At 46.5% G+C, this 27615-nt stretch overlaps 1 protein-coding gene across 1 annotated transcript in view; it reads right to left on the bottom strand.

Annotated features, from left to right (window-relative positions):
- The window catches only part of LOC147710200 (E3 ubiquitin-protein ligase TRIM39-like), a 125777-nt gene that overhangs the window by 51856 nt on the left and 46306 nt on the right, over nt 1-27615 (bottom strand). The window contains exon 4 of the mRNA XM_086920885.1: nt 10660-10682. Coding sequence (XP_086777011.1) covers nt 10660-10682 — 23 coding nt within the window. The remainder of the gene's footprint in view (nt 1-10659; nt 10683-27615) is intronic.

Genomic DNA, 27615 nt, shown 5'->3' with positions numbered 1-27615 from the left:
TGCTGCGAGGGTAGCTCGGTTCGGTGAGGCGCTGATGATCTGATTGGAGACTTGGCTGCCCTCCAACAGAATCTCCTTAAAGTCTTTTCGGTCGTTCGGGAGTTTCTTGACAAACCGCTGCAGAGAATCCCACAGGGACCTGTCATAACGCCCCAAAAGGGCTTCCGCGTTGGACACTTCGAGAAATGAGGCTGAGGTGTTACAGACTCAAGCACCGTTGAGGAGGAAGCTACCGCACTGGATTTTCTCACCGCTGCCGAGTCTGGTGGTGGATCGGCCCTGCGGAAAAGAGGATCCTCTTCTGGCGAGCGGTACTTTTTGAGAATCCTCGCTGGGGCGGCCTTTATTGACGCTGGAGTGAGGAACACCTCCATCATGGGTTCTATAATCCCGGGTACCAAAGGCAACAGAGGCTTTGGTGCAGACCTATGATGTAAAGTATCGAAGATCACGGAGGTCTTGACCTGGGGAGTTGTCATGGGCACTCCCAGTTTCAGAGCCCCTCTGCCCAAAATGTCCTGAAAAGTAAAGATGTCGTCTATTGGAGATATTCTCGATGGAGGATTGTCCGTCAAAGTCGGAGAATAATCTCTATGAGAGTGGGTCGGTGAAGAAGAAGTAGTTGGATATCTGCGTTCCCATCTCCTGCTCCTAGACCTGGATCTCCGTCTGCTGGAGCGCACCTGGGAGCGTGATCCTTCTCTTGGCCTAGAAACCTGCCTGCCTCGATAAGCTTGCATCCTGGCCGCTGTTTCCTTGTCTGGAGCCCAGTGATGAAGAGACCTATACCACCTTGGAGACAGTCAGATGGGAGGAGACTTCTGTGTGTTGTCCCTCGCTGGTGAACGTGCCAGAGGTGGTAAATCTGTCTGTTCATGCAGCGAACATGCAGGAGAACACCTTGACCTCTCACTGTCGGATGAATAGATGACCACATCTGGAGACCTATAACGGCGAGAAGAACGAGAGCCTGATGAGGATGAAGAAAGGCTCACTGGAGGCGTGTTTTCCCTTGACGGGTTTCTAGAAGGGGATCTTGTGTGACTCCGAGAAGCACGATCCTCTGGAACGCTCTTCCTTTTAGCAGGATGGCTCATGCTCACAGGAGATTGTTCTACCGATCTAGACCGTCTCCCTGAGACAGATTCTCCTTCCACAGCTGAAGCCGATCTTGGAGACCTCGGTTGCGACCGAGGCCTATGACCTGGCGACGGAGTTTGCAAACTCGACGTCCTGGTATGCTTCGACGCTGTGGGTTGAGACTGTGCCGAGGGTTGATGAACTCTCTGCGGAGATCTGTTCCCCAAAGGCGACCTCCTCTGGGATCGTGAAGGAGAGACTTGCCTCGACGACAGATGCTTAGACGTCAAACGTCGGTGGTGTGATGTCGACGGAGACCGTCTCGACGGCGAGCGCCTGTGAAAGGGTGAAGGCGGAGGTTGCCTCGATGTCGAGCGCCGATGGCTGGGCGATGGAGGAGGATGCCTCGACGTCGAGCGCCGATGACTGGGCGACGACGGAAGATGCCTCGACGTCGAGCGTCGATGACTGGGCGACGATGGAGGATGCCTCGGCATCGAGCGTCGATGACCGAACGCCGACGGAGGATGCCTCGACGGAGGATGCCTCGACGTCGAACGCCGATGACTGGGCGTCGACGGAGGGAGCTGTGACGTCGAAGGCTGGTGATAAGGCTTCGACGACAGCTGTCTCGACGTCGAGCTCCTATGCTTAAAGGGAGACCTCTCTCTCGACGCTGAACGTCGCCCTGTTGACGGCAGCGGAGGTACCTTGTCTCTCGATGCTGAAGTCTTCATCGTCGAAGGAAGGTGACTCGTCTTCGTCGTTGTCGGCGGAATCTTCTACGCCGAAGGAGAACAAGTCGGGACTTCTCTCGACGTCGATCGCGTCCTCTGCTTTTTCTGTCTCTTAGGAGACCTACCTCTCTCAGAGAGTCCATGAATCCTTATCCTCTCTCTATCTTTGAGGGTTCTCCTGGACAAAGTCTTGAAGTGTTCACAGGTGTCTGCAGAGTGTGTCTCAGGGAGACAGAGGATACACACAGGATGTGTATCTGTCCTGGCCTTCTTCCCACAGGAAGGGCAGGTGTCAAAAAAAGAAGGCATTTTGACACAAATTATCCTTTTTTGAAGCTCAAAAAAGGCAGCACTAACTCTCTAAGGTCAAAAACCGTCGAGTGAAAGCAAAGATTGAAGAAAATCACCAATAATTTTTGACAGAAAGTTAAAAAAGGTGGGAGCTGTTAAACCAGGGTCCTGACAGAAGGAGCCGGAAAGAACAACTGACCTAACTGTCACCCCTGAGGCATGATGGGAAGCCAGTGGTCTTGGCTGCCTTAAAGGCACGGTGCCAATTTTTGTTGAAAATGCTTTCATTTTCTATGCTATTGCTTTTCAATGCAGCCTGTGGCTAACAATGTCTATTTATTAGCAATTTTCAGGATTTATGAGTGTTTTTGCTCATTAAAACACAAAGTTCAAGGGCTATTGGACCTAATGTGTTTTTTATTTCCTTGCTAATTTCAGTGCATGTATGAGTGATTACATTGTTTAGCCTCAGTTTTGGGGCTGCATTGGTGTGAGAAAAAAATTATATCTATGCATACACATATGTGGAGCTATTTATATGTGATTTACATATATATTTTTATATTGTTTTCCGGGGTCCCCGGACGTGGGCGGGAATATTCAGTGCTTATGACTATTGATGAGGATCCCCTGGAAGAGAACTTTTCTTATTACTTAACAGCATTCTGCTTAACAACATTTATGTACATTTATGTACATTCTATAAACCTTTTCCTGGTAAAATAAATAATACACACACAATACTTAGCTAAGCTTCAATTAGTCTGTAGCAATGGGTTAGGCGAACTCTGCAGAGTCGGGAGGGTCTGAACAGTAATGCATCAATATATATTATTTGTTTGATCCCTTGCACATGTGTTTTACTTGTATTATTGACCTAACCGATTGTTCATGCTCCCTCTTATTTGTACTACTGCATTGACCTACCTTACCTTACCTTACCTTCCTAACTCTGCTCCCTCGTGTACCCACCCTACCACTCATTTATGCCTGTGTAAAGCGCTCTGTTATCTGCAAAGATCTTGTTCGCGCTATATAAAACTTTCAAAATAAATCAAACTATAAAAAAAATTAGACTGCAGTAATTAAACCCCTTTTTTTAACAATTTGTGGTACATGAGAGGACAACAAAAAAATATTTCTCCCTTCTCACTCCCAGCATTTCCCAACTGTTCCACTTTTGATTACAAACATTAAACATGTCTGTCATACGAATCCAGATTAGAACAATCCAACTGCAGAACACAACAGAATGCACAGATTAAGACAAGAAAAGATAAGACTGCTAATGGAGGGCACACGTTACAGCAGCTAACTCTTGTCAGTATCGCTGGTCCCCCCACCTGAGCTTGCTCAGCAGCCTGCTCACTCGTCTTCCATTCTGAACCTAAAAGTCTCAGGTTGCTTAGACCTATTGACTTTTCACCCAGGATAATGTACTGCCTGACTGAACACTTGGAAAACCAAAAGGCGAGATCTATTGGATATGCCAATGCGTGTTAACACTTGCAAGGGCGCTGTGCATTGTATTTAAAAAGTAGGACATGTGTAGGATGTTTTACATGTCCTAGAAGTGAAAAGTAATTTTTCACCGAGTAGGCCTATCTTTCCCGTAAGCTAACACTGGGTTACCTTATTAAACTTGATACATGATAACTTCAGTTTGGGAACAGATAGATAAATAGTGTTTACACTCAAATTAATTTTAATTTTAAATCCTCTTTTATGGTTGAATTTAAAGTTACAATTTTGCAAACACCAATTTTAGAAAGTTATTTCTGCACTTTTATATAAAGATGGCATTTTTCTGCTCAAACCATTTGTGCCTTTCTTTATGGGAGTGTCCCGAGTCAAATGACTGTGGTTGGCTCACCTATTGTGGGTCGTGTGATTTTTTCATGGAGGAGAGGGTCATCCTGACAGAATGGCTAGGGAGAAGCTGGGCCATGACCTAATTACATTTCTGTAGACTTTGCTTACAGTACACACAAAGGCCTGGCATTGCCTTTGTCACCCTGGCAGTTTGGAGACAAGACCAGGGGATGGGAAAGAACTGACCAGAACCAGTTTTGGGGTTGTTCGAGGAATTTCCCCACACAAAGCTGCCACCAGTATGAAAATGGGACCTTCAGACCATTCCATCAGAACACTCTTGACGTGTGGAAGATTCAGATGAAATACTGCCCTACTGATGGAAGGATTGCCTTCCTGTCTGAAGAAGAAGAAGAATCGGACCTGCTTGTCTGGATCATAGGCTACCCAGAGTGACTCCAAGGGTTAGTTGGCTGACCTTCTGTGTAGGCTACACTGACACCACAAGCTTTCAGAGACCTCCCTGCAATTGCTTTGCCTGCCAGAATCAACTTCCCCCGCCTGGAACTGCCTGAGCCTGTCCAGATTCACAATAGGTGACCTCAGGTCCTGGACCGTGGGCTGGAATCAGTGGAAGCTCCTCTTGCAGAAAAGGTGAAGAAACAAATGTTTTGGGTTTCTCTGGAATGCAGTCATTTCTTTGTACCGAGAATTTGGCTGCCAACTCATAGCTCCACCTGGACTTCATATTCGCTACAACAACAATAGTTCATGGCGACGACCAATGAGAGGCCCCTGCCAACATGAACAGCACCCGTTGCGAGGACTTGAGAAAGTAACTTTCTAGTGGGACTACCTTGATCCCAGTGTCTAATCCTCACTCCATTGCTGTTGTCCCGAACTTATAACTTTATCCCAGTCCCTCGGTGACAGATAACTAATATTGGCGTTTTGTCTTTCTTGGCACTATTTCTGCTAACAACTTTTAAAATCCGTAACTTCAGTTCCATTTATCGGATTTATGGTGTTTTGGTTTCATTTTATTTATTATAATTTACTACTACTTTGAGATTTTATTAGTGTTGTGTTATCACTTTATTACTGTTTGTGTGCTGCATAAACACTCTACACTACTAAAGGGTTAAGCACTGATTAATTTAGTCATTTTTGTGGTTCACCCTGAAAAGTATTGTGGTTGTTTCTTGAGTGGGGTTCACTCCCCACCAAATAATAATCTAATTTCTTACAGGTACAATAGTGAGACCACAGCAGGAGGTATAACAGTGAAGGTACTAGAGAGACCACAGCAGGAGGTATAACAGTGAAGGTACTAGAGAGACCACAGCAGGAGGTACAACAGAGCAGGCCCTAGTGAGTCCACAGGAGGCGGTATAACCGCACAAGACCTGATATAACCACAGGAGGCGTTATAACAGTGCAAAAACTAGTGAGACCGCAGGAGGAATATAATTGAGCGAGACCTAGTGAAACTACTGGAGGTGGTACAACAGAGCCAGGCCTTGTGAGGGCACTGAAGTGTACAACAGGGTCAAAGCTCATAAGAATTTTAGGAGGCATACAACAGATCCAGTCCTTGCAAGAGGACATGAAAGGAAAATAGAGCTATGCCTTGTGCGACTATAGGAATGTACAACAGAGCAAGGCCTCATGAAACCACAGGAGGGTAAGACAGGGCACGGTGACACGGTGCTCGTAACGAGGGGCGGAGACAGTGCGGACGAGCGCGGCTCAGCTCCTCTCCTCTTCTGCTCCAACTGGAGGTTCTGTTAACTGACCAGAGCTCGAGTCGGGGTACCACACGGGTGGACGGCGTCCCCCCCTGCCAAACAGGTGGACTTCACTCTTTGGCCTCTCTGGGATGAGATCGGAGCGCATCTTTCGTGATGTCATTTCCTGTCGTGACGTCACTTCCGGTGACAGCGTCCCCCCCACTTCTCTTTTTAGGACTCGTACCCTGTAACCGACGAAATCGCAGTCAGGGCAGTCGGAGATTGCACAACTTTTGCCGGATTCTGTGCAGTGCTGTGGGGTGAGGAAGTGCGTGACAACTGCGGCGGTTAGCTGGTGACCGCTAAGTGTGAGACTCGGTGGTCTGCCGGGGCAGCCCGTAGAGTCCCTACTTGTCTGCCTTCTCATCGAGGGGGTGGCAGTGCCATGAAGGAAAAGAGGTGAGCAGTGTGGGAGGCTGCTCAACCTATTTAATCCTAGAGGTCATCCTGCCGGAAGTCACAGGACGTTACTACCAAGGGGTGTAGCAGACTGCAAGACTGCAAGCCGGAGGCTTCGGATTGGGTGTATTGGAGTTTGGCCTAGCCCCGTGGCTACTGTTCCCTCTGTTTGGGCAATCTCTCTGGCATGGGACACCTGTTCTGAAGGTACTAGGCGATAATGTCAGTGATATATAAATACACCAACGTACCAAAGCACTCTGGGAGCCTGGTGCATATTCAGTCATCTGTGCCACAGTGCTCCACTGTGGCTTTATCAACCGTCAACCAACTATTGCCAATGTCATTGAACAATGAAAAGCATGGAAGTAAATGATGCTTTAGGATTGCTGCATCAAGGACACATTTTTTGGGTGAGAAATTTATTATATTCCAATATAACTCCTTATATTTCCATTGTCCCCACATTGCTGTTGCTCCCCGTGCCTGTGTCGGAGGCCCTACTTTCTCCTTACCATTTCGCATTTCTGCCCCACTGTGTCCTGGCCTTACTACTACGGCTCGTTCATTGGACACCAATTGAGTCGGGTTATGTAAAACAAGGGCAGAATACGGCTTACAGAGATCAGTTGCAGTACAGCGAAAGTACAGTGAGTGGTGGGTGTTAAAATCTAGTTTGCGACATCAACATTATCGGCGCCATCTTGTCCCTTTTCAGGCTCATATGTGCGCGTAAGTAGCAGCCATTTTGAATGCCATGGCCTCTCTGCCCACTGCCGATAGCCAGCGCTTCTCTCTCTCTCTCTCTCCCTCTAACCTCGCAAGCATCCCCCGCACACTGACAGCCCCTGCTCTCACATGCTTGGGCCATAAACCTCCCCTTCAGCGCGACCTTGCCTCGGAGCCACATCCCGTTCCCAGCTAAACACCTCCCTCCATCCCTTTCAAGATCATACATCCTTTGATGAACCCCTTTCCTCTGTGCCCGATTGTACTGCTCGTTCCTAGGCCGCCACCTGGCCCTGCGGATGCAGTTTATTGCCCCCATACAGTAGGAAGCTTCTCTCTTCAAAGGATCCACAACTGATCAAAACCCCCACCCCGTGAGATCCGATCAACCGCACACATTCCGGGAACCGGCGGAATGTCCAGCTGCGCGACAGTCATCACCTACTGAGACCGTGGGGTGGGGACTTCTACTGTAAACATGTGTGGCAACGGGCTTGAAGCGGGGATTCTGAGGATGTCTTTCCGTACTTCAAAGTATTTGCAGGAATGTGCCACTTGTAAAACTGTAATAAAGACCATAAACCTGTGTATAAGAGGCCAGGCCTCAGAGATGCGGTTAGAGCACCTTGAGAAGATACCCTCTTGTCTGATTTGACGTGTTCTGCTCCGTCGGAATAAACTCCTGTTTCCTGCCTTCCAGTCTCCAGCGCCTGCCTCTTTGTTTGATAATTTCGAGTGGTATGAGAGGCGGTTAACGCCAGGCAATACTTAAAGGTTATAGGTCGAAATCGGCCCTACCTTTTACAGTGGGCTGCTACAACTGTCAGATCAGCGGGTACCAGTGTGTAGCTGTTAAAGTGTGGGATAACAGACTACAGAGCTGCAATGAATAGGCAGTGTGCTCACATTGAAAAATAACAAGAGACGATCTGATGATGAAAACTAGATCAGCAAAAACCTTGGTCCAGAAGAAGCCAAGTACAAGCAGCAGAACCCAAAGGAAAGTGAGGCACCCCAAAGAGGGCATGTCCAAGGGGCCCACTATTGGGGGAGGTACAAGTCCAATTACTAAAACGACGATTATTAAAAGGTAGACACAGTGGTGTCAGAGCAAAAAAGAGACATGTGGAAAATAGTTTTGCCCGTGGTACACCACTACAATCCCGATCAAGAGACATATTAAGAAAGTTATCATGCAATTTAACAGTTTCAACAGATCCGCCAGCCTTGAAACAGCAGTCAATCAAGGAATGCTTTGGGAGAAAAGAGAATACGGCAGGTTTAGGCCCTAGAGATGTCAGAGCGAGAAATAAGATTGTCATGAATAAATCTAAGGTAGAAGTTGCGCCTCCACCGACGATTCGAGCCAAGAAAACCTCATTACCTATACAATCCATACCAGTCGTGCAGAGCACCCAAGGAGGCAATAAGAATAGAGGAGATCTTTTGATTACATCAGGTGGAAAAGGAGAATGAGAAATCAATGATACATGATAAAACAGATGTAGCAAGCAATGTAGGAAGTAATGAAGCGATAAACTCGGAAAAAGATTCGATATACGGACATGAAGATCCGAATATCATCGACGATTCAGAATCCGAGCAAGTTGAAGTCTCATATGAGTCATTTAATGCTTCAATGTCGTCCGGTCAAATGCTGGAGCTGGATTATTTAGTTAATTCGTTAAACTCAAAATCGAGCTTTAACTCAATTACATCGAGGGCACAGTATAATACCACACAAAATGTTGCAGGTACAAGACGGTGTCATAAACAAGATCAAGATCTGGAAACAAACAGACAGGAAATGGAAAAAAATGAAGGCAAATCAACAGGAGATGAAGATACGCCTCCAAAATTCCCGGTCCTGTCCGCAATGGGGGCAATAAGTAGTACACAGTTACAAATGTTGTATATTTTAACACAATCAAACCTATTCACAGAACAGGTTTATCCAGTACGACCCCTATTTCTTGAACCAAGGACCAGTAAATTCAACACACATAAACCACTTACCAAGAAACGGGGCCCATCACACATTACCCATAAATGATCCCCGAGGACAGGCGCTGGATTAGGGGGAAGTTTATTTTGTCAGTTTTTATATACAGTACTGTACCTCATATATAGATTTTATTTACATATTCCTAACTATTACTAGTTTCAACTCTCTTTCCTCTGGTCGATGGACCATTAGTTAGAGTAGTGGATGGTGACTATAACTAACAAAACAGTTTAAATCTTTAATTAAATAACCACAGACTCATTTGTAAACTTAATAAACTTTATCTCATTAGTCTTGAAAAAAATACTCATTCACTCAGTCAACAGTGCATACATGGTATTCATACATAAAGGAACATTTAAATGCAATGCAGATCAAGTAACATTTAGAAAAACATCAAGCAGCTTAAGAAAAATAAGAAGATAGAGACAAAAAAGTTCAGCAGAAATACTTTGCAAAAAGATATTGCAAATTAGAAAACATTTCAATGAGCATCATATACCCACCGAAGAAACAAGAAAAACCACCTCCCTGTCCAAAAGGTTGCGGCGGGGTCTCCTGAGAGGATGTATGATATTACAACGCGGTTTTTACACCACGGTACCATTCCAACGCGTCAATCACAACGTAAGTCGTTACAACGACAGGCGCTGGATTTTGGAATAGTATGATTTACTATTCCAACTCCAGCCTACGTTACAGTAGGGAGGTGTTGGAATTGTAAATCATGCAATTCCTTAGTTCATAGTGCCATCCAGCGCAAGTCGTTGTAACGACTTGCGTTGTGATTGACGCGTTGTAATGGTACCGTGGTGTAAAAACCGCACAATAATGGCTGTCTCCCCTCCTGAGATAGGCTCAGGAGACAAAGATCACAGGACAGGATGAACAGGTACAGCTTAATCTCTCAGCAAACCGACGGCCAGAGACTATCTCCCAACTATCTTCCTCTCATGGAGTCTCCTCGGGCGCACTCTCCTCCCAGGCTACACCCGCAACGTATCTCGTTCCTACTCTGATGAAGCTAAAAAACACTCTCCTAAAGGCACCCCAGTTATACCCCAAAAGTTGGCTAGCTGGACTGAGTGGACAGTGACCTGGACAGAGGTTTGAGGGTTGAAATGAGGCTTCTGAAGACTCAAGAGGGTGCTTCAGACTGGAGGGAGGTCACTGCAGACCGGAGAGAGATTTCTTAAGACGACGAGCAGATCTGAGGATTGCAATGAGGTTTATGAGAACTGCACGAGACCTCTTCTGATTGGAGGGAATTTACTAATGGTTGAGGCCTGAATATGGCTTTAATGACATTTCAATGATGTTGGGAAGCACTGAAGGGATAGTTTGAAGACTGCATCCTAGTTAGGAAATTTTGAATGAATTTTTGCACAACTCTGAATTGATGAAAACCTGAGAGGACTTTTCCAGAATGTGCTTGCGTTTTCTGTGTGTTCAGGGTACTTTTCTTAGGACTTTAGTTTTAAAGATACAAATATGTTTTGTGTAGACAGCAGCTCATTTTTGTAGCAATTATTTCAGGACTCAAAGGAATTTTCTGACAGGTCGCAGGGATTTATGAAAATTTAGGAGGGTTTCCTGATTGGTGCGTGGAAGTTTCCCAAGGACTTACATTTCCAGCGGAATAAAAGGTATTTTCTGAGGACTTAATTTTTTTTTTTTTTTTTGAGGATGCAAAGTGATTTCATGAGGAACTGAAAGTTTACTAACACTCTGTGTGAGCTTAGTAGTGGCAGGTACACACAACAGCAGGGATACCTGCTCCTTACACACAGAGAGGAGGATAATAAACAAGCCTTACCTGCTCAGGGTGCTTCTGACATCCTGCAAAACAGAGAAACAAACACAGTAAAACCAGTTTCCAGAGAAGATGTTAAAGTTATGGCAGTGTTTTTAGGAGTGAAACACATCTATCCATGGTTATAAAACATTGACTGAGGTCACATGACACAGCCCACTCTGCGGTATTGCATGCCTAAGCACAGATTGCGATATTCTGAATAAGGTCCCATGACATAGCAGGAACTGATATTCTGAATGGTAACGACACAGCACAGTGTCATTCTGAATGGAGTCACAAAACGCAGCACATTCTGATATTCTGAATGGAGTCACTTGACACATTGTATGATGTTCTCAACAGGGTCACATGCATGGGCATCCTATAGTGCTTGCCAGGGGCCGCAGCTGTGACTCCTGGATTGCCCCTTGTGACCCCTGCACTGCTTGTGCAAGCCCTGACTTCAGAGGTAGCAAAATGAGTACCAAGAACACAGAGGCAGCTTTTCCTGAATGGAGTCATGCTTCACCTTTGTTTTTTGCCAATTCTTAATTACACTAATAGTGAATACCAGCTTATTATTCACTATTTGCGTAATAAAAAAATTTGTCACCAGGATCTAGAGTGAGAACTTTAGTGTCAGATGTTTTAGGTCAAAACATGTTTTAAATGTATGTAGTGTGTGTGCTGCTGGAGGAGTGTGTTTGTGTGAAAGAAAGCCTGTGTTTGTGAGTGTGTGTCTGTAAGTGTGAGCATGAGTTTGTGTGAGTAAAAGTGAGTGAGATGAAGGGTCAGTAAGTATGAGTGAGGTAGAATGAGCATCAAAAATAGTGAGCACACATGAGTGAAAGAGCATGAGTAAGAGTTGGAGTGAATATGACTGTGCTCAATATGACTGTGAATGTGAATAAAGGAGAGACAATGAGTGAGTGTGTTGGAGTCTGAGTAAGAATGAGTGAGAGTTAGTTAGAATGAGTTAGAATCAATGAGCACAAGTGAGAATGAATGATGGAGTGTGAGGGAGTGAATGTAATTAAATGGGAGTCAGAATGTGATGTTACTCTAACTAGTCTGCCATTGGCCCTTACATACAAAAAGGTAATTTGTGGCTAATAAAGGGACCTGTGGAGAAATTCTACCGCTGGCCTACTGGAGGCAATTGTTGGCATGACCGGCATCTGTGAGAAATACTGCTACTGGCATGCTCTGGGTAATTCTTGGCATAATGGGAACCAACTAAGTAATACTGGCACCCTTGAGGAAATAGTTGGCATAGGGGGCACCCATGGCAGAGTGATGGCACTAGCTCAGTGGAACTGCTTCTTGGCATAAGGGAGTAAAACCATGACACATGGGAGGGGGGGGACAACAATCACAAAAGTCTAGTCCTGATGTAGTAGGTGTAATTTCACTCAGTGGAGGATTTTCTATGGGGGTGTCGGGGCATTGCCCCCCAGTATTTGTTGCCCTTTGGCCCCTAAAATGCATTTAGAAGGTTTATATTCCCGACTGGGGTGCTTTTATTTCATCCGCAGACCAGGTGCCATTGCAGGCAGCAGACTTTTAATTTATGAGTGGGCAGGGGTGGGGCATCAATATAGACAGCACTGGAAGAGCGTCTGGGTCTGAAGACGTGTAAGTGTGCATGTCGGGTTGAACGGGTGTCTTCCTACGACCAGCCTGACAGGCGCACATAAGGCCTCTCCTACAAACACGTTAGTGAGCCGGGGAATCACAACCGCAGTCTCCCTGGTCTCTGAAGGAGCGTTGACTTTGCCTGCTCCAGCCAATAGCGACACTGTTTTAATGCTCTGGAGCAGCGTCTGGATTGTCTCAAGAGGCAAGGAATAGGCCTAGTCATGAAGGCAGCATTGGGGTGGGAGGTTTGGCTTTTAATAATAATAATAATAATACAGCATTTTGTAAAGCGCGAACAGCTACCTCGCTAGGAGGTGTCCCGGCGCTAGTAGAACACAGTTGACCTGGGGGTGAGAAGTGAGAGAGTTGGCGGTGTTGAGTGAAGAGCCAAGTCTTTAGCAACTTCTTGAAGCAAGGTTCGGAGGGGGCTTGCTGGATTGCTGGGGGTAAGGCGTTCCATAATGTTGTAACATTTGCCGAAAAAGTCCGACCTCCTAGTCGAGCCCTTCTAGTTCGTGGGACAGCCAATTGAACGCGGCAATTGGAGCGCAGCGAGCGGGCTTGGGAGTATCTCAGGAGCCGGCTTTTCAGGTACTCTGGGCAGGTACCAAGAAGAACATGGCCAATCAGAGTATAGCTTTATTATTAAGCCATGCAGTGATTGGTCATTTGCTACCCCTTGCTGCTTTTCCTTCATTAGCTCTACTGGTTCTGCCTCAACATGCCCAGCCCAGGGAGTAGCAAAGACCAGCGTGAGGAGCGCTGCATGGAAGTAGTGGTTATTAGAATAATAAACAGTTTTACAGGATTAATGTTTTCTTAAGATGTTTAACAAGACAGTAAATTAACCTTGTAAACAGACAAAAGTGATACACGAGAAGACGTTCAGAATATGGTAAAAAAAACATGATGAAAACGGGCCATAAAATTAAAGGGTCTAGAGAGGTAACCTAAGGAGCAGTGAAATATACAATCACAAGGGGAAGCCAGATGAGTGAGCCAGTGAGCCACAAAAATAAGTATTTTCTGATTGAGGACTGCCACCAAGGGGCAAAACGTAGACTTCATCTTTTAAGTGTAACCATGCAACCTCTGAGAGGATCTAAGAAGGCCAAGCGGCGCTAAAACAGTAATACAGTACGACTTCAGGATAGTAAAATTTTAGAATAATAAGCACGTGTCCCATGGCCTTATGTTGGTTCATCAAAGTAGGATCCAACGTTTTATAGCTTAATAAACCTTTTAAATAGCCTGGCAGGGAATCGAAGTTTTATAATTTGTGGAGATTTTAATTGGCACTTCGAGCCACTGAATGTGGTTATGCATACAATCACTGGTGAGGAGGATTCCATTTGGTCAATTTCCCCTCCTATATTTATCCTATTAACGTTGGACTCCTCTAGTCCTACAGTTCACCTCCTTGACTCTGCGCTTTTCATTAAGGGCTTGCAATGGCCGGTTTCCTGGTGATAATCCCGGGCGCTCGACCTTTAAGAGACCTGGGCAGGCCACGGTGATTGATTATATTCTAGTTAGTACAATGTGCACAGTGGAACAATGTGGTGGACTTTGCTGTAGGGGAACGATGCGAAAGCGACCACAATCCTATAGTCATGGTATGGGATTTCCAGTGGTGCAGCTCAAGAGGGGATAGGGATGAACCGCTCCAAAACAATCTGGTCATTGTAGAGGGAGGAAGGCGGATTAGATGGTCCAAGTTAAAGCAGTCGGAGGAATTAATGTCTAAACTATATGTCAGTATTATACCTATACTAGAGAGAACCAGTGCTGTAGTGGCGAAATTAACATACCCTGGCTTTGATAGTGACCTAGGACCACTACACCAAGAATTGACTGAGGCCTTGTCCATTTTCTTTTATAAAGATAGTACCTCTAAACGCAAATTTCGTGGTCCCAGGAATCTTTGGTATTCAAAAGCTTATAAGGTAGCAAAACTGACCTTGCTGTCAGCATTCAAAGGGGCCGATTCTTCCCGTATTAGGGAGGCTAGGGCGGCCTATAAGAGTATAATTTTAACTGCAAAAACTGAGTGGGAAACAGAAAGATGGCACGAGATCAAGTTGGCCTTGGACCTAAAAGATAGCAAAAGGTTTTGGAACTTGGTCCACTTTGGGTAAGTGGAAGATAGAACCATCCTTGATCCCAATATTGATGAGGAAGCCTGGCTCTCGTATTTTAAGGAACTATATTCCAGTTCCCACCTTGATCTAAGCGTTAATAATGCTCCATTGTGTAATTTTAACCTTCAAACCTATGTGATGCACCCCCATTTGTTATGGGGGAGCAGATATCTGCTCTAGCTAAATTGCAGCCTTATAAAGCCCCGGGATTGGACAGAATTCCGTGTGACCTATTCAAAAGTGAACAGACAATTTGGGCCCCATATCTTCTAGCCTTATTCAATGCTATCCAATATGGCCTCTCTGCACCGCCAACGTGGGCGGGTGCAGAGATTGTTCCAATTTATAAAAAAGGATCCCCATTGGAACCGTCAAATTATAGGCCTATCAACCTTATTGACGTCCCCCAGAAATTGTATGGTAGACTGTTGTTAGGGAGATTGCAGGATTGGATGGAGGATCATGATGTACTCACTCCATTACAAGCTGGTTTTAGAGCCAAGATGTCTATGGTGGACCACTTGTTTAGGTTACAGCTGATCTACTTGGAAGCATGTGGTCTTGGAACAGGGGAGCCTTTATCTTACTTTCGTGGATTTGAAATCTGCGTTTGACATGTGTTGGAAATGGGGGCCTCTGGTTGGCGCAGGTAGGTACCAGCGACAAGCAGGGACCCTCACCTCCAGTCAGGGTGGGAGATTATCCCTCAAGAAATACCCCTGCTCACCCTCTAGGTTGCGTGGCGCGAGCAGCCAAGGCTAAACTTCGGGGCGCTACAGTTAAGCATTTATGACTACACACAGTGAATCCAATGATCCCCCACAAATGGACACCAGGCGTTATATCAAAAATACGTAACTTTATGTGAAAATATATGCAGGTAGGTAAATTATCACAAGACCTTTTATAACGTTTTCTTGAATTGGGGGCCACAAGATTTCAATATGGCAATTGTCCGTAAGAAGTCTTAATTCACTTTAAGCTGCTTCCATACAATTCTTTTGATCTTTAGAACAGTTCCAGTTACTCTTACAAATGGTGATGCCACAGTATTTAAATATGGCAAATGTTCTTGTCAATTTAAAATAAAAATGCTTTAGGCTGCTTCTCTCAACTTCTAATTATCTTAGATCATGAATAGCATTTTTCTTAGATGTACATAATCCAATTCAGGCGTTTCTGTGCACTTTCTCTACGGCAAAGCGTCCTTGGTGCTCTCATGCGCAGCGTGTTAGTGATGCGAGCCGTGGCGGGGTTAAACTGCCCCAAAGAAAGGAGGGGGGCCACGGGTGGATTCCTTGGTGACTGACGGGTCGATGCGATGAGGCAGGCGATGCGAAGTGGGTATGCCTCAAGCGTACGCCACGGACCTCGAGGGACGCTTGCAGACTGGTGCGAGGCGTATTGCCGATTCTCATTCTTCTTGCGGTGCGCCGCGTACAGCGCGGTCGATCTCCCCTGCAGGGTATGAGTCGTACTGCTCTGGTGCGACTCGTACGATTTAGACGAACAGAAGATTTCTGCTGCCGGGTACGCTCCTCACGCGGTCAGCCCACAAGGCGGTCAGGTAGGGGCGCACAGGGGCACGGGGAAAGAAGAAAAGTTGAGGGGCCCGAACCCGTTGCAGGCAATGGATGTAGGCGTACCTGGGAAAGCGTAGAGCAAGTATTCAGTTGACCCTCGTGCAGGGGGACGTGTCGTAGGCTGATTGTGCGCTTGGGGGCACCGGCGTATCTTCGGATCGCGGACTCAGCGGGCGGATTCTCATGGGTAGGCGCGGCCCCCGACCTTCAGTACCGACGGTACTGGGGGTCACTTGAGGGGGGGGGGTGGCGTGACCAGTATTATGCCTTGGGAGGCCAAGCGGGCGGCCGAGTACGCTTCAGATGTACGGGCGGCCGTCAGGCGTAGATGGCACTCCGGAGGGGAATTTCGGCGGGAAGGGCGAGAGAGCACTTCAGCGCGCTCCAATGGCAGGCGGGGGCAGAGGAGCAGGCGGCCTGACCCGAGGGGCAGAGAGCGGCTCTAGTAGAGTGAGGCTCTCAACGGGTAGAGGGCAGACGAGCTCCCGAGTGCCACAGCCCTAGGAGGAGGCGAGGGGGTGCAGTCCCAGCTCCAGCGGGAGGAACACACGGATCAGTCCAGCAGACGAGCGAAGACACAGGGAACCCACTGGTCCTGGGGTTCCGTTCAGGGGGCAAGCTCAGTCAAGCCCTTGGAGATAGTTCTCAGCACAATAAAGCAAAGTCCTGGTCAGGGCTTCTCCTCTCCTTCCTCAGCAAGGCAAACAGCAGATCAGTCCTTCAGCTTCCTCTTGGGGCCTTTTGGTTGGGCAGAGGTTCGTTGGGGGAAAACAGAATCTGATTTCTTAGGAGCAGGGCTCCTACATTTATACCAAGTTTATTTTGTCCTTTCAGGACAAGGGGGCCTTTGCATAGTTCACTTCAGCTCCTGGAGCACCTTGTTTTGCCAAAACAGGTCTCTGCTTTCAGTGTGTGGGGCAGGGCAGCAGAAGCTCCGCAGGAGGTGGAGCCAGCATTGTGACGACAAGTACAGTCAGGAGCACTTTGTTGACAGTCTTCCCTCTTCCTGGGCTAGGTGTCGGGCAGAGTACTCAGTCGCTCCCCAGGGGGCGGATCCAGCATTGTGGTGGCAGTGCACAGCCCTATTCAGAGTCAAGGGGCACTCCCACCACCTGTCATCCCCAGCCCTGTCACTCACACAACCAAGACAGCAGATACACATCCTGGCAGAGGCGGGCTGAAATGGTTAGGCAAGCAAATGCTAACTTTCTAAAAGTAGCATTTGCAAACACAGGATATTAAAATAAACTTTACTAAAAGAAGTATTTTATTATTCCGAGTTCAGGCATACTAAACTTGACTTTCTACCATGCTCCCCGAGTCTGTTGGGATTATATAGTGTAATAATTCCAGCAGCCCATTTTGGCTTATGGAGAGTAGGTAGCCTTACAATAGTGAAAAACGAAAAAAATGACTGTAATTCACTATTAGGACATGCCACACACATCAGGGCATGTCCTACCTTATGCTACAATGCACCCTGCCCTTGGGCCTACCATAGGGGTGACTAATATTGAGACCCAAACGGGTGAGTAGCGCGCTCTACAAATTTCCTTGATTGATTGATTGAATATGAAGTTAAGGGAAGGTTTAGGGACTGGCAAGTAGGTGTACTTGCGCAGTTAGGATGACAGTACCAGACTGCACGCAGGTTCTGCAATGGCAGACCTTAGGCACATTTTACTAGGCCGCTTCTGTGGGTGGCACAACCAGTGCTGCAAGCCCACCAGCAGCATTTGTATTTACAAGCCCTGGCACTCCTGGTGCATTTTACTGGGGACTGACAGTAAACCAATTAAGCCAATCATGGAATCCAATCACATATACACTTTACAGTAGGGAGACCATATGCACTTTAGCACTGGTCAACAGTGGTAAAGTGCCCAGAGTCATTAAACCAACAAAACAGGTCAGAGAGAATATTGGAGGAAGTCAAAAAGTTTAGGGATGACCCTGCAGAAAGGGCCAATGCCAACAACATGGTTGATCGGGACCAGTTATGGGGTATCCTACTAGCCAAGGGGGTACCACCTTATCTTTGTTTACAACTTCAACGTCTCCACAAGGGCACTTATGCCAGAGTAAGATGCACGATTGACGGCTCCTTTTGCTGTTGACAAGGGGGTTAGGCAGGGCTGTGTGCTCGCGCCAACCCTCTTTTCACTTTTTCTCAATGGCTTGATAGAAGACCTATTACTTGTAAAAGACCTGGATTCCCCAAAAATAGCATCATGTAAATTTCCCGCATTAATGTTCGCGGATGATACGCTGCTCCTCTCAAAGTTACCTATAGGGATGCAGCGAGTATTAAGGGAATTTACCCAGTTTTGTAAAAGAAGAAAAGTTCTAGTCAATATCAGTAAAACAAAATACATGGTATTTAATGCCAAACCTTTCACCTATCCACATCCAGTAATGGACGATAACCCACTAGAGCGAGTCCATATTTTCGATTATCTGGGATTGACCTTGAATGACAAAATGACCTGGGGCCCACAAATTGATGAGGCGAATTTGAAGCTCACTCAGGCAATAGGGGGACTACGGAAAATGCTGAATGGCTGTGCTCGGAAGGCAATTAGCCCTCCCCTGGAAATGTAGAAAGTGCAAGCACGCTCAGCTTCTATGTATGGGGCGGAGCTTTGGGGGCACAGTAAAGCAGCAACACTGACTCTCACTGAAAATAAATTTCTCAGAAGTATTACAGCCCTCCCAACTAATACCCCGCTGGTCCCTCTTAGGATGGAACTTGGTATCCCGCCAGTAGCGGACTTAATTTCGTGCTGACCGCTGTTATATTGGCGTCGGCTATGGAGTACAGTCGAGTTGAGTCACTACAGGGAGGAACTTAAGGCATTGTTACTATTACCAGGGCTGTTGGAAGTATACCATGGCTGTCTTATGTGAGGGATTTGTTTCATGACATCTGCAGGGAGGACTTATGGCTCTCCCCGGAGGAGGCATGCCTAGCGACCCCCAAAAGATTTTTAGCCAAAGAGCTGAGAGACTTTAAACTAGTAAGTCTAATCCAAGTGGTTAGTCCTACGAGTCTGACTCACGGGTTTTTAAATTTTGAAGCACAGTATCATTTTGAACAGGTTTTGGATACAATTTATCCCTTGTTTACAAGGAGACTTTACCTTCAATTCAGATATGGGACCCTCCCACTCCTTGCAACAACTAATAAGTGGTCGTTTAAGGTTTCCTATCTTTTTCCTGGATGCCGTGTGGCGGAGGAAACTGAAATCCATGTATTCTTCTTCTGCCCGGCTTATTCGCAGGCTAGGTCCAAATGGACCATACAACTGTGTAGGAATTTGGGTATCAGGGATTACTCCGCTTTTTTTAGAATTCTAAAATCGGACATGGACGAATTGTATGTGTTTGCGACTTCCAAATTTCTCCAGGCAATGTGGTTAAAACGAAGGTATCTCCTGGAAATTGATATCTAGTTAATCATGACTGTGTTATCTAGTTGTAACTGCTCTGGAGCGTTTTAAGGAATTCTATGAAATCCATACTAATATAATAAAGAGAGAGCCCAAACCTTTGAGGCGGGTAATCTCAGGAACCACAGCACCAATCACAACACCTAATACAGCGTTGGAAAGGGCAGTTGCAGCAGAAGGACATAGGTTATGCAGACGCCCACCATATACATTTAAAAGGTAAAAGAACCGCGCCAGCAAAGTAGTCCCTTGTGGGCGTGTCTGCGTTGTGCTGTGGGCGTGTGCTGGGTGCGTGTGGTACTTTCCGCCCTTCATGCCAGGTCTCATATCGTGTGCTGTGGGCGTGTGCGGGGCGATGAATTACGCGAAAAAAAGCGAGCGTTGTGCCCAATATTTCATTGTTTTTTCTTCCCAGGTTCTGTACATTCCAGCTCCGGGTGTCCACCCTGCTCCCTTTAAATACCCATGCACCCCATAATCATAACCCACCCTTACTCCTTAAAATGCCCTTAAACACTAACCCATCTTAACAGTATAAATATACCCTGTACCCCAAAACCCAAACCTATCCCTAAAAATACCCCTGTACCCCAAAACCCGAACCTAGCCCTGAACCCTATAAATACCCCTGTACCTCAAAACCCAAACCTACCCCTGAACCCTAAAAATACCCCTGTACTTCAAAACCCAAACCTAGCCCTGAACCCTAAAAATACCCCTGTACCGCAAAACCCAAAACTACCCCTGAACCCTTAAAATACCCCTGTACCCCAAAACCCAAACCTACCCCTGCACCCCAAAACCCAAACCTAGCCATGATCCATAAAAATACCCTGTACCCCAAAACCCAAACCTAGCCCTGAACCCTTAAAATACCCCTGTACCCCAAAACTCAAACCTACCCCTGAACCCTAAAAATACCCCTATACCCCAAACCTAGCCCTGAACCCTAAAAATACCCCTGTGCCCCAAAACCCATACCTATCCCTAAAACTACCCCTGTACCCCATAACCCAAAACTATATCTGAACCCTTAAAATACCCTAACACCCCAAAACATATACCTCAGTACCCCAAAACATATACCCCTATACCCATACTTACCTTATCCAAACATTTTTTTAAAACATGCTTTTACCATTCATGCATTTACAACGAATTTCGTTGTAAATGTATGCGTGGTAAAAGCATATAAAATGTAATGCCATGCGTTATAATGGCATTGCGGAGTCATGGTACTTTCGTAATGAAAGTATGCGGAGTGATGGTATGCGGAAAGAAATTTGCGGAATAATGTGTGTTTACCCTCCCCCGGTAAGTACATTGGTGGCACGGCGGCCCACATCTCCAGCAACATACTCATATTTTTTCACCACCGATTTGAAAAATGCACAGGTCTCTTATTGATGGCCAGCACCGACATACACTTTTAGACACACCTCCCGCCACAAGTTCTAGAATTGCGAACTTTAGAGCTGGGGAGCTACGTTCGGATCTCGGCATCAGCTCAACATTCTGTGAATCCACGCAAATCGCTTTGTCTCCCCGTGCCTACCACAAATGAATGTGTTCTTCTGTAATGTAAATTGTGCTTATGCCATGTTGTCTAGTTCGCGCTATATAATATTGCAAGGAAAAATAAAGTAGGGAAACTCGAGTTCACACACTACTGAACGCGCACTCGAGTGCATCAGCAGTGCACTGTGAATTGGAGCGTTTCACAGGCCTGTCACAGATAAGAAATGCTATCAAAACGAAATCCTACAAAACAATATACTACTGGCGGGAGGCAATTCATAACCGGACAACGTCGGGACGGGCTGCTAGTGTTTAATAATTATCTTAATGTCCTTTATCCTTTTTTTATGTGTTTTATCTGCCTGAAAATCCTAGATAGTTTTGCACCTTATAACTGTAAATGCCACCACCACAATCTGTGTTACTTCTGTATGAAATTGTACTGCTGTCTTTTATTAATTTTTCTGCTTTTATGACTGTAACAGTCGCAATAAAGTTTTGATGAATGTCAAAGTAGGACTTCTGGATGGTAAATATTTTAAAATAATAAGCAAGCATCCAGTGGTCATATGTTGGCTAATTTTTAATAAAATTACTTTCTAGAATTAAGTTGGAGAAAATCCGGAAACTTTTAATGTCTCGATTGGCAAAGCTTTTTCTGCGGCTTAATGGGATTGGTGCATGAAGACAGTTGTAAATTGGGTCTCTTGTCATAGTGTAGCCTAGAAATGGGGGAGGTTATGCAAAGATTCCATACGGTCCAAAGGCACAACTGACACTAGCGCCCGATTATAATTGGCTGAGCCATAAGGTATGAGAATACCACAAACAGGCCCTTATTACGAGTGTTGCCTGGGTGAGTGATGTGTCTTTGTAAATGCAAGGTGAGCTGTGTGAGTGCAGGGAAAGCAGTGTTGCTGGGTGAGAGCAGTGAAAGCTTAGCACTTCAGTGAGGACAGAGAGAAGGGTGAATTTTGGGTCTGCCTGTGCATTGTGCTGAGATGAGGAGGGTACCAATTGTACCCTTTAGAAAAAATGTAATAAGTTTTCTAAAAATGTATTCGATAAAATACACCGTTTGGCCCAGAGTGAGAGAACACCTCTTGCACCTACTCTTTTAACTCGGGCTTTCTTGCTGTATTAGCTTGGGTTATAATCAAGTTGAAGCGTTCCGCCCCACCACTTTCAAAATCCACAAACCTAAGGTATGAGATGGCATTATTGCAGAATTTGGTCACTGGGATGCTGTTGGTAATATGCGGCATAAAGGAGCACGCATTGCATGAGGGGCACCCCTGGCAAAATGATGGCCCTGGCACAATGGAGGCGATTTTGACCTAGGAGGAATCCATAGCAAATTCTGAAAACAATGGGGTGAACTCCATATAAGGGTCAGGTTTCATTGGCTTGACACACCTTTAAGGTTCTTGAATATAAACGAGTGTACTTTCAGAACCACTGTCTTTTTTAACACATTTATGTGAAAATTGTGCTTTTAATATGCTGTGTAGTTTTCCATTTTTTCAAAAAACATAATGCAATTTGGGAACCCCACCCCCCCCCCACTCATCCCCCACCCCCCCCCACTCATCCCCCACCCCCCCACCCCCGTCCCCACCCCACCAGGTGCACAAGATGAAATCTGGCTCACTACAATTCAGAGTAAGTATTACTTCCCACAGCTTTCAAAGATCAGGTCACGACCCTAAAATAGATGGTTTATAAAATGGCCATTGGTCTGTGTTGTGTAATACTAACAATTCAGTTATCACAGAACTTCAGTAATGTCAATTATTGTAATGTCTTCTAAGTTAAGGTCATGGGCCAACTTTCCGGACACATTTAGGGTCAAAAGTCATATGATATCACTTCTTGTGCAGTCATTAAGATCAAAGAGTGTGTGATGTCACTTCCACTACCCCTGGCACAACGTCCCTGGTCACATGACACAGCAGGGTGTGTGTGATATGAATGAGTTCACACACAGTCTGATAGTCTACAACAAGTCACATGACACAATCTGTGATATTTTGAATGTTTTCACATGAACTAGTGCAGTGTACAATTTTCTAAATGAGGCCACATGACAGTCTGTGATATTCTGAATGGGGTCACATGACACCACATTGTCTGTTATATTCTAATCTGTGTCACATGGCTCAGCACATGGCAAACTTCACATAATATTACAAGTCATGAACGTGCCAGTCGAAGCCACTGTTGGAGCCTTTTGTTTCCCCTGACTTGTGGAGGCTTGCTGGAGACTCGTCCTACCTGGATTTGGTGGGCAGTTGCCGGGGAGTAGACTCGGCTGCGAGGGTGCGGGACTGCGAGTCCCAGAGGTCCGTGCGCGGAATCGACCAGGCGCACCTGTGACTCTTCCCGCCCCCAGCCTGCCCTGAGCTTCATTACGGCTCGCGGCCCCCGATTCGCGGGAGCCGCTCGAAGCCACTGTTGGAGCCTTTTGTTTACCCTGACTTGTGGAGGCTTGCTGGAGACTCGTCATACCTGGATTTGGTGTGCAGTTGCCGGGGAGCAGACTCGGCTGCGGGACTGCGAGTCCCAGAGGTCCATGCGCGGAATCGACCAGGCGCACCTGTGACTCTTCCCGCCCCCAGCCTACCCTGAGCTTCATTACGGCTCGCGGCCCCCGATTCGCGGGAGCCGCTCGAAGCCACTGTTGGAGCCTTTTGTTTACCCTGACTTGTGGAGGCTTGCTGGAGACTCGTCATACCTGGATTTGGTGTGCAGTTGCCGGGGAGCAGACTCGGCTGCGGGACTGCGAGTCCCAGAGGTCCGTGCGCGGAATCGACCAGGCGTACCTGTGACTCTTCCCGCCCCTAGCCTGCCCTGAGCTTATAGTCAGGCCCCTCCACGCGGACGCGGGACGGCGCCGGACGAAGCCCGGGCCAAGGGCGGGCCCGTTTGTGCCCGTCCGTGACCGGGCTTGACTGGACCGGGCCCCCCCTCTTGCATTTGTCGTCTCCTAACCTAACTCTAGCGAGGGGAGATGTCCGGTCGTGAAACAAAGAGCAAGACCTCTCTAGCTGGAGGTGCTATAGCTGGAGGTATGGAAAAGTTCCTCATTAGAGCCAATACCCTAATTGACACTGAAATTAATGTCCTCGAAAAACGCCTATCAAAGGAACTATCTGCGATAAAGAGATCATCCCTTGGTCCTTTAGCTAATGCTAAAACCCCTGAGCGACCCACTGAGACTATTATCAACAACGCGGATGGCAAAGCCACAACACAGAAGGAGGACAGTTTGGGTGCACATGATTTGGACATTTTGGTTAATGAATTCCTTCCCGAAATTGATTTAGTTCTTGACAACAATGTCTATCCCTTCCGAACCCGATGACACTTGTAACAACACTCTGTCTAAAGGGGTTAAAGAAGGGGCCGCCACCAAACGTAAGAGATCCTATAACAAGACATCTGGTGGAAAGTCTAGATCAGCTAAGCACAAACACAATATCATCATTTCCCCAATAAACCAAACCCAACCCCTACCTAGCAAAGAGTTAACATTTGAAAACTTGGGAGCCTTATTCAAATCACTCCTATTCCCTCTAGAGTCCAAAATAGAACGAATAGAAATCCCACTAACTAACATTGAGAAAACTACAGCCGCCATATTGGCTAAATCTACCAACCCGCAAACGACTCTCACTATCCCCGGCCCCCCGTTAGTGAAAGACGCCCCCAACCCGACCTGCCCCCCTATAGGCCCTCTGGTCCCAACCCATTCTAATAATAATAAAATACCCTCTCCTACTACCACCAGGGCTAGTTCCAACTACCACCAATGTTAACGGGGTAACAGCTGACGGCCAAATAGATTCTTCAACCCCAGATCTGAGAGCCCCCAGACCGCGCCTTCCAGACCTGCCACCTGAAACTAATTGTTTTACGGTAGTTTTGGCAGGAGCCCCCCCCCCCCCCGCGCTGGAAGCCGGGGAAGTTGAGAACTTTACATCTCTCAAAAGTAAAGTTGTTAGATGGCTGAACTGGATCAGACCCCTCCCGGCCCATCTTCATAACGAAATCATCATGGTTAGAAGGGTGCCCTGGTTGGGTAAAACCGTAAAGACTATAAATGGGAACTGCATAACGGTCAGTTTTAGAGACCCTAGAACGGTCTCACACATTTGTGCGGGTTTTAATAGATCCTTCGACTCCACCATACAGACGCTTCCAGTGTCCTTCTTCTTGCCTCCTAACCATTTGCACCATGATAGAGGTAGAGACGACTGGACCAGGGTTGAGCGGAGGGGTAGACATAGAATATATGATGCAAGACCGGTTATGATGCCCCCGTATGCCCCCTTCTGTGATTTTAATCGGTTCAGCTGTTTAGATGGTCTCGATGGAGTCGACTGACTACCCCTGACCCACGATCCATGCCCTCATGTTCCTGGCACCGCAAATAGTATACGAGAGGGTAAGGCAAATGGTATACCAACGGATGTAGCCCCTATAACGCTTCCCTCCCCTGCCCACCTTGTACCCCAGGACATAGACCCCATGGCCACCCACCACCTACCAGCCTCTATGGTCACCCCTGACGAAACACCACCATCTACAGTGACCCTCAGTGCTCCTGAGTTTGTAGAGCCTACTCCTTGCATCCTTGGCCTCAAACTTGCTAGCTGGAACATCGCTGGCTGGAGTCAGAAAGTGTTGTCCCTAGGTTGGAGGGAATCCCTTTCCCAGTTTGACGTCCTTTGTTTACAGGAGACATGGGCTACGTCAGATATCCTTTTCGACGGTTTTGTGTCCTATAATAACCCTGCACAAAAGTCCAACATGGGTAGGGCTAAAGGTTGGCTTGTAATTTTACTCTCTGTGAATTTCCCTGCACGTGTGATATCGCATTTGATTGTGGGCCCCCACTCACAAATTCTAAGATTGGGTCACAAAAGGGGTCGTGACACCCTGCTGATCAACCATTATAATAACATGTTTGACGCCACAAGTACTTGTGTAGTGGATGAGCTCGATACAGCTGTGAGGAAAATTTGTAGAGATACCAATAAGACCTATGATATCATTTGGGGTGGGGACTTTAATATTCGCACCTGTCCTCGCTCCTTTACAAATGTTTGTGGGTTTGACGGGGACAATGGGGAGAATCGGGCACATTTTACCCACACCCCTTATGGCGACTCTCTTAACACCCTTATGTTAAATCTTGATTTACTGATCCAACATCCGGCTACGGATAAAGAGGGTAAAATTATACCTACTTTTGTTGGGAGGAATTCTGCTTCCGTTGTTGATTTCTTACTGTTATCAGTACACATTGCCCCACTTTGTACAGTCCCGATTATTGTAGACTTTGGTAATAGTGACCACAATGCCATCACAATGTCGACCTCTATCTGGGGGACCCTACCTAGCGATAAGCGCATGGCAGTTGATGAGATAACACCTTGTAGGCAAAATGGTATTCGCATTAAATGGTGTGGGGATAACTCGGAGAAGCTTATGCGAAAAATTGTGGGAGCAGGGTCCGAAGTGATACATAATTGTCTTGACTATGATGCTACCCTCAGCGCATTATTGCAGATTTCGAGAAACTTGGCACTATAATTAAAAGGTCCCTCACCATCACCAAGGGCATATCCAAGAGGGCAGCTATGGGCTGGTTCGACAGTGCATGCACGAAATCTCTACAAGAATTAAAGAGGGCTCTGTCGAGACAACAAAGAGACAGGGAGGCCATTACACTCCTCAGGTCAACCTATAAACAGCAGCTCCTCTGTAGAAAACAGGAGCTAAGGGAGCAAGCCTGGGATAACCTGATCAAAGTGGCGGAGCTGCGTGACAGTAAGCTTTTTTGGAGCACGGTCAATAGCCCCTTCCTTCAAAAGGAAGAATTCCCAGTTTTAACTGCCCAATTTAGCGAGGATAGCTGGGTACAATATTTCACAGGTATCTTTGATCCGGCTAGGGAGGCTCTTGATAGCTCTACTGCCGAATCTATCGTACCTAAGTTACCCCTGGGGATTACCCTCCAAGAAGTAGACACTGCCATCAGCAAGAGCAAAGGGGGGAAGGCACCGGGACCGGACGGGGTCCCGGTTGACCTGTATAAAACTGATCCGGCACTCTGGAGTCCACTCCTGACCCAGGTGTTCAACGCATCTGATAGTGAAAGTACACCATCTACCTGGAGTGAATCTATAATCCTGCCGATCTACAAGAAGGGAGACAGAGGAGAGGCTAATAACTACCACCCTATCTCCCTTCTGGATTCCTCACTAAAAACCATGAGTAGGGTTTTACTAGCACGATTGGAGGAATGGGCAGAGGACAATAATATCCTTGCGGATTCACAATTTGGTTTCCGTAAGGGTCTTGGGACAATTGAGCAGTGCATTAACCTTGATCTCATCATAGGGAAATATACTAAAGCGAAACAGGGCTCATTATTTCTCTGTTTTGCAGACCTCTCAAGCGCTTTTGATCTGGTGGACCATACCCTTTTATGGTCCACCTTTCTTGCAATGGGAGCCCCCACAGCAATAATTTATTTCCTGGCTAGACTTTATAATAAGCTGTCAGCCCAGATTCGCTTTGGCCATGCAGGGGAATGCACCAAGAAGATCAGGGTTAAATCTGGTATAAGGCAAGGTTGTG

Source organism: Lissotriton vulgaris, chromosome 5 (assembly GCF_964263255.1).
Source record: "Lissotriton vulgaris chromosome 5, aLisVul1.2, whole genome shotgun sequence".
In the NCBI taxonomy this organism is placed as follows: Eukaryota; Metazoa; Chordata; class Amphibia; order Caudata; family Salamandridae; genus Lissotriton; species Lissotriton vulgaris.
This window is presented reverse-complemented; position numbering and strand designations above follow the sequence as displayed.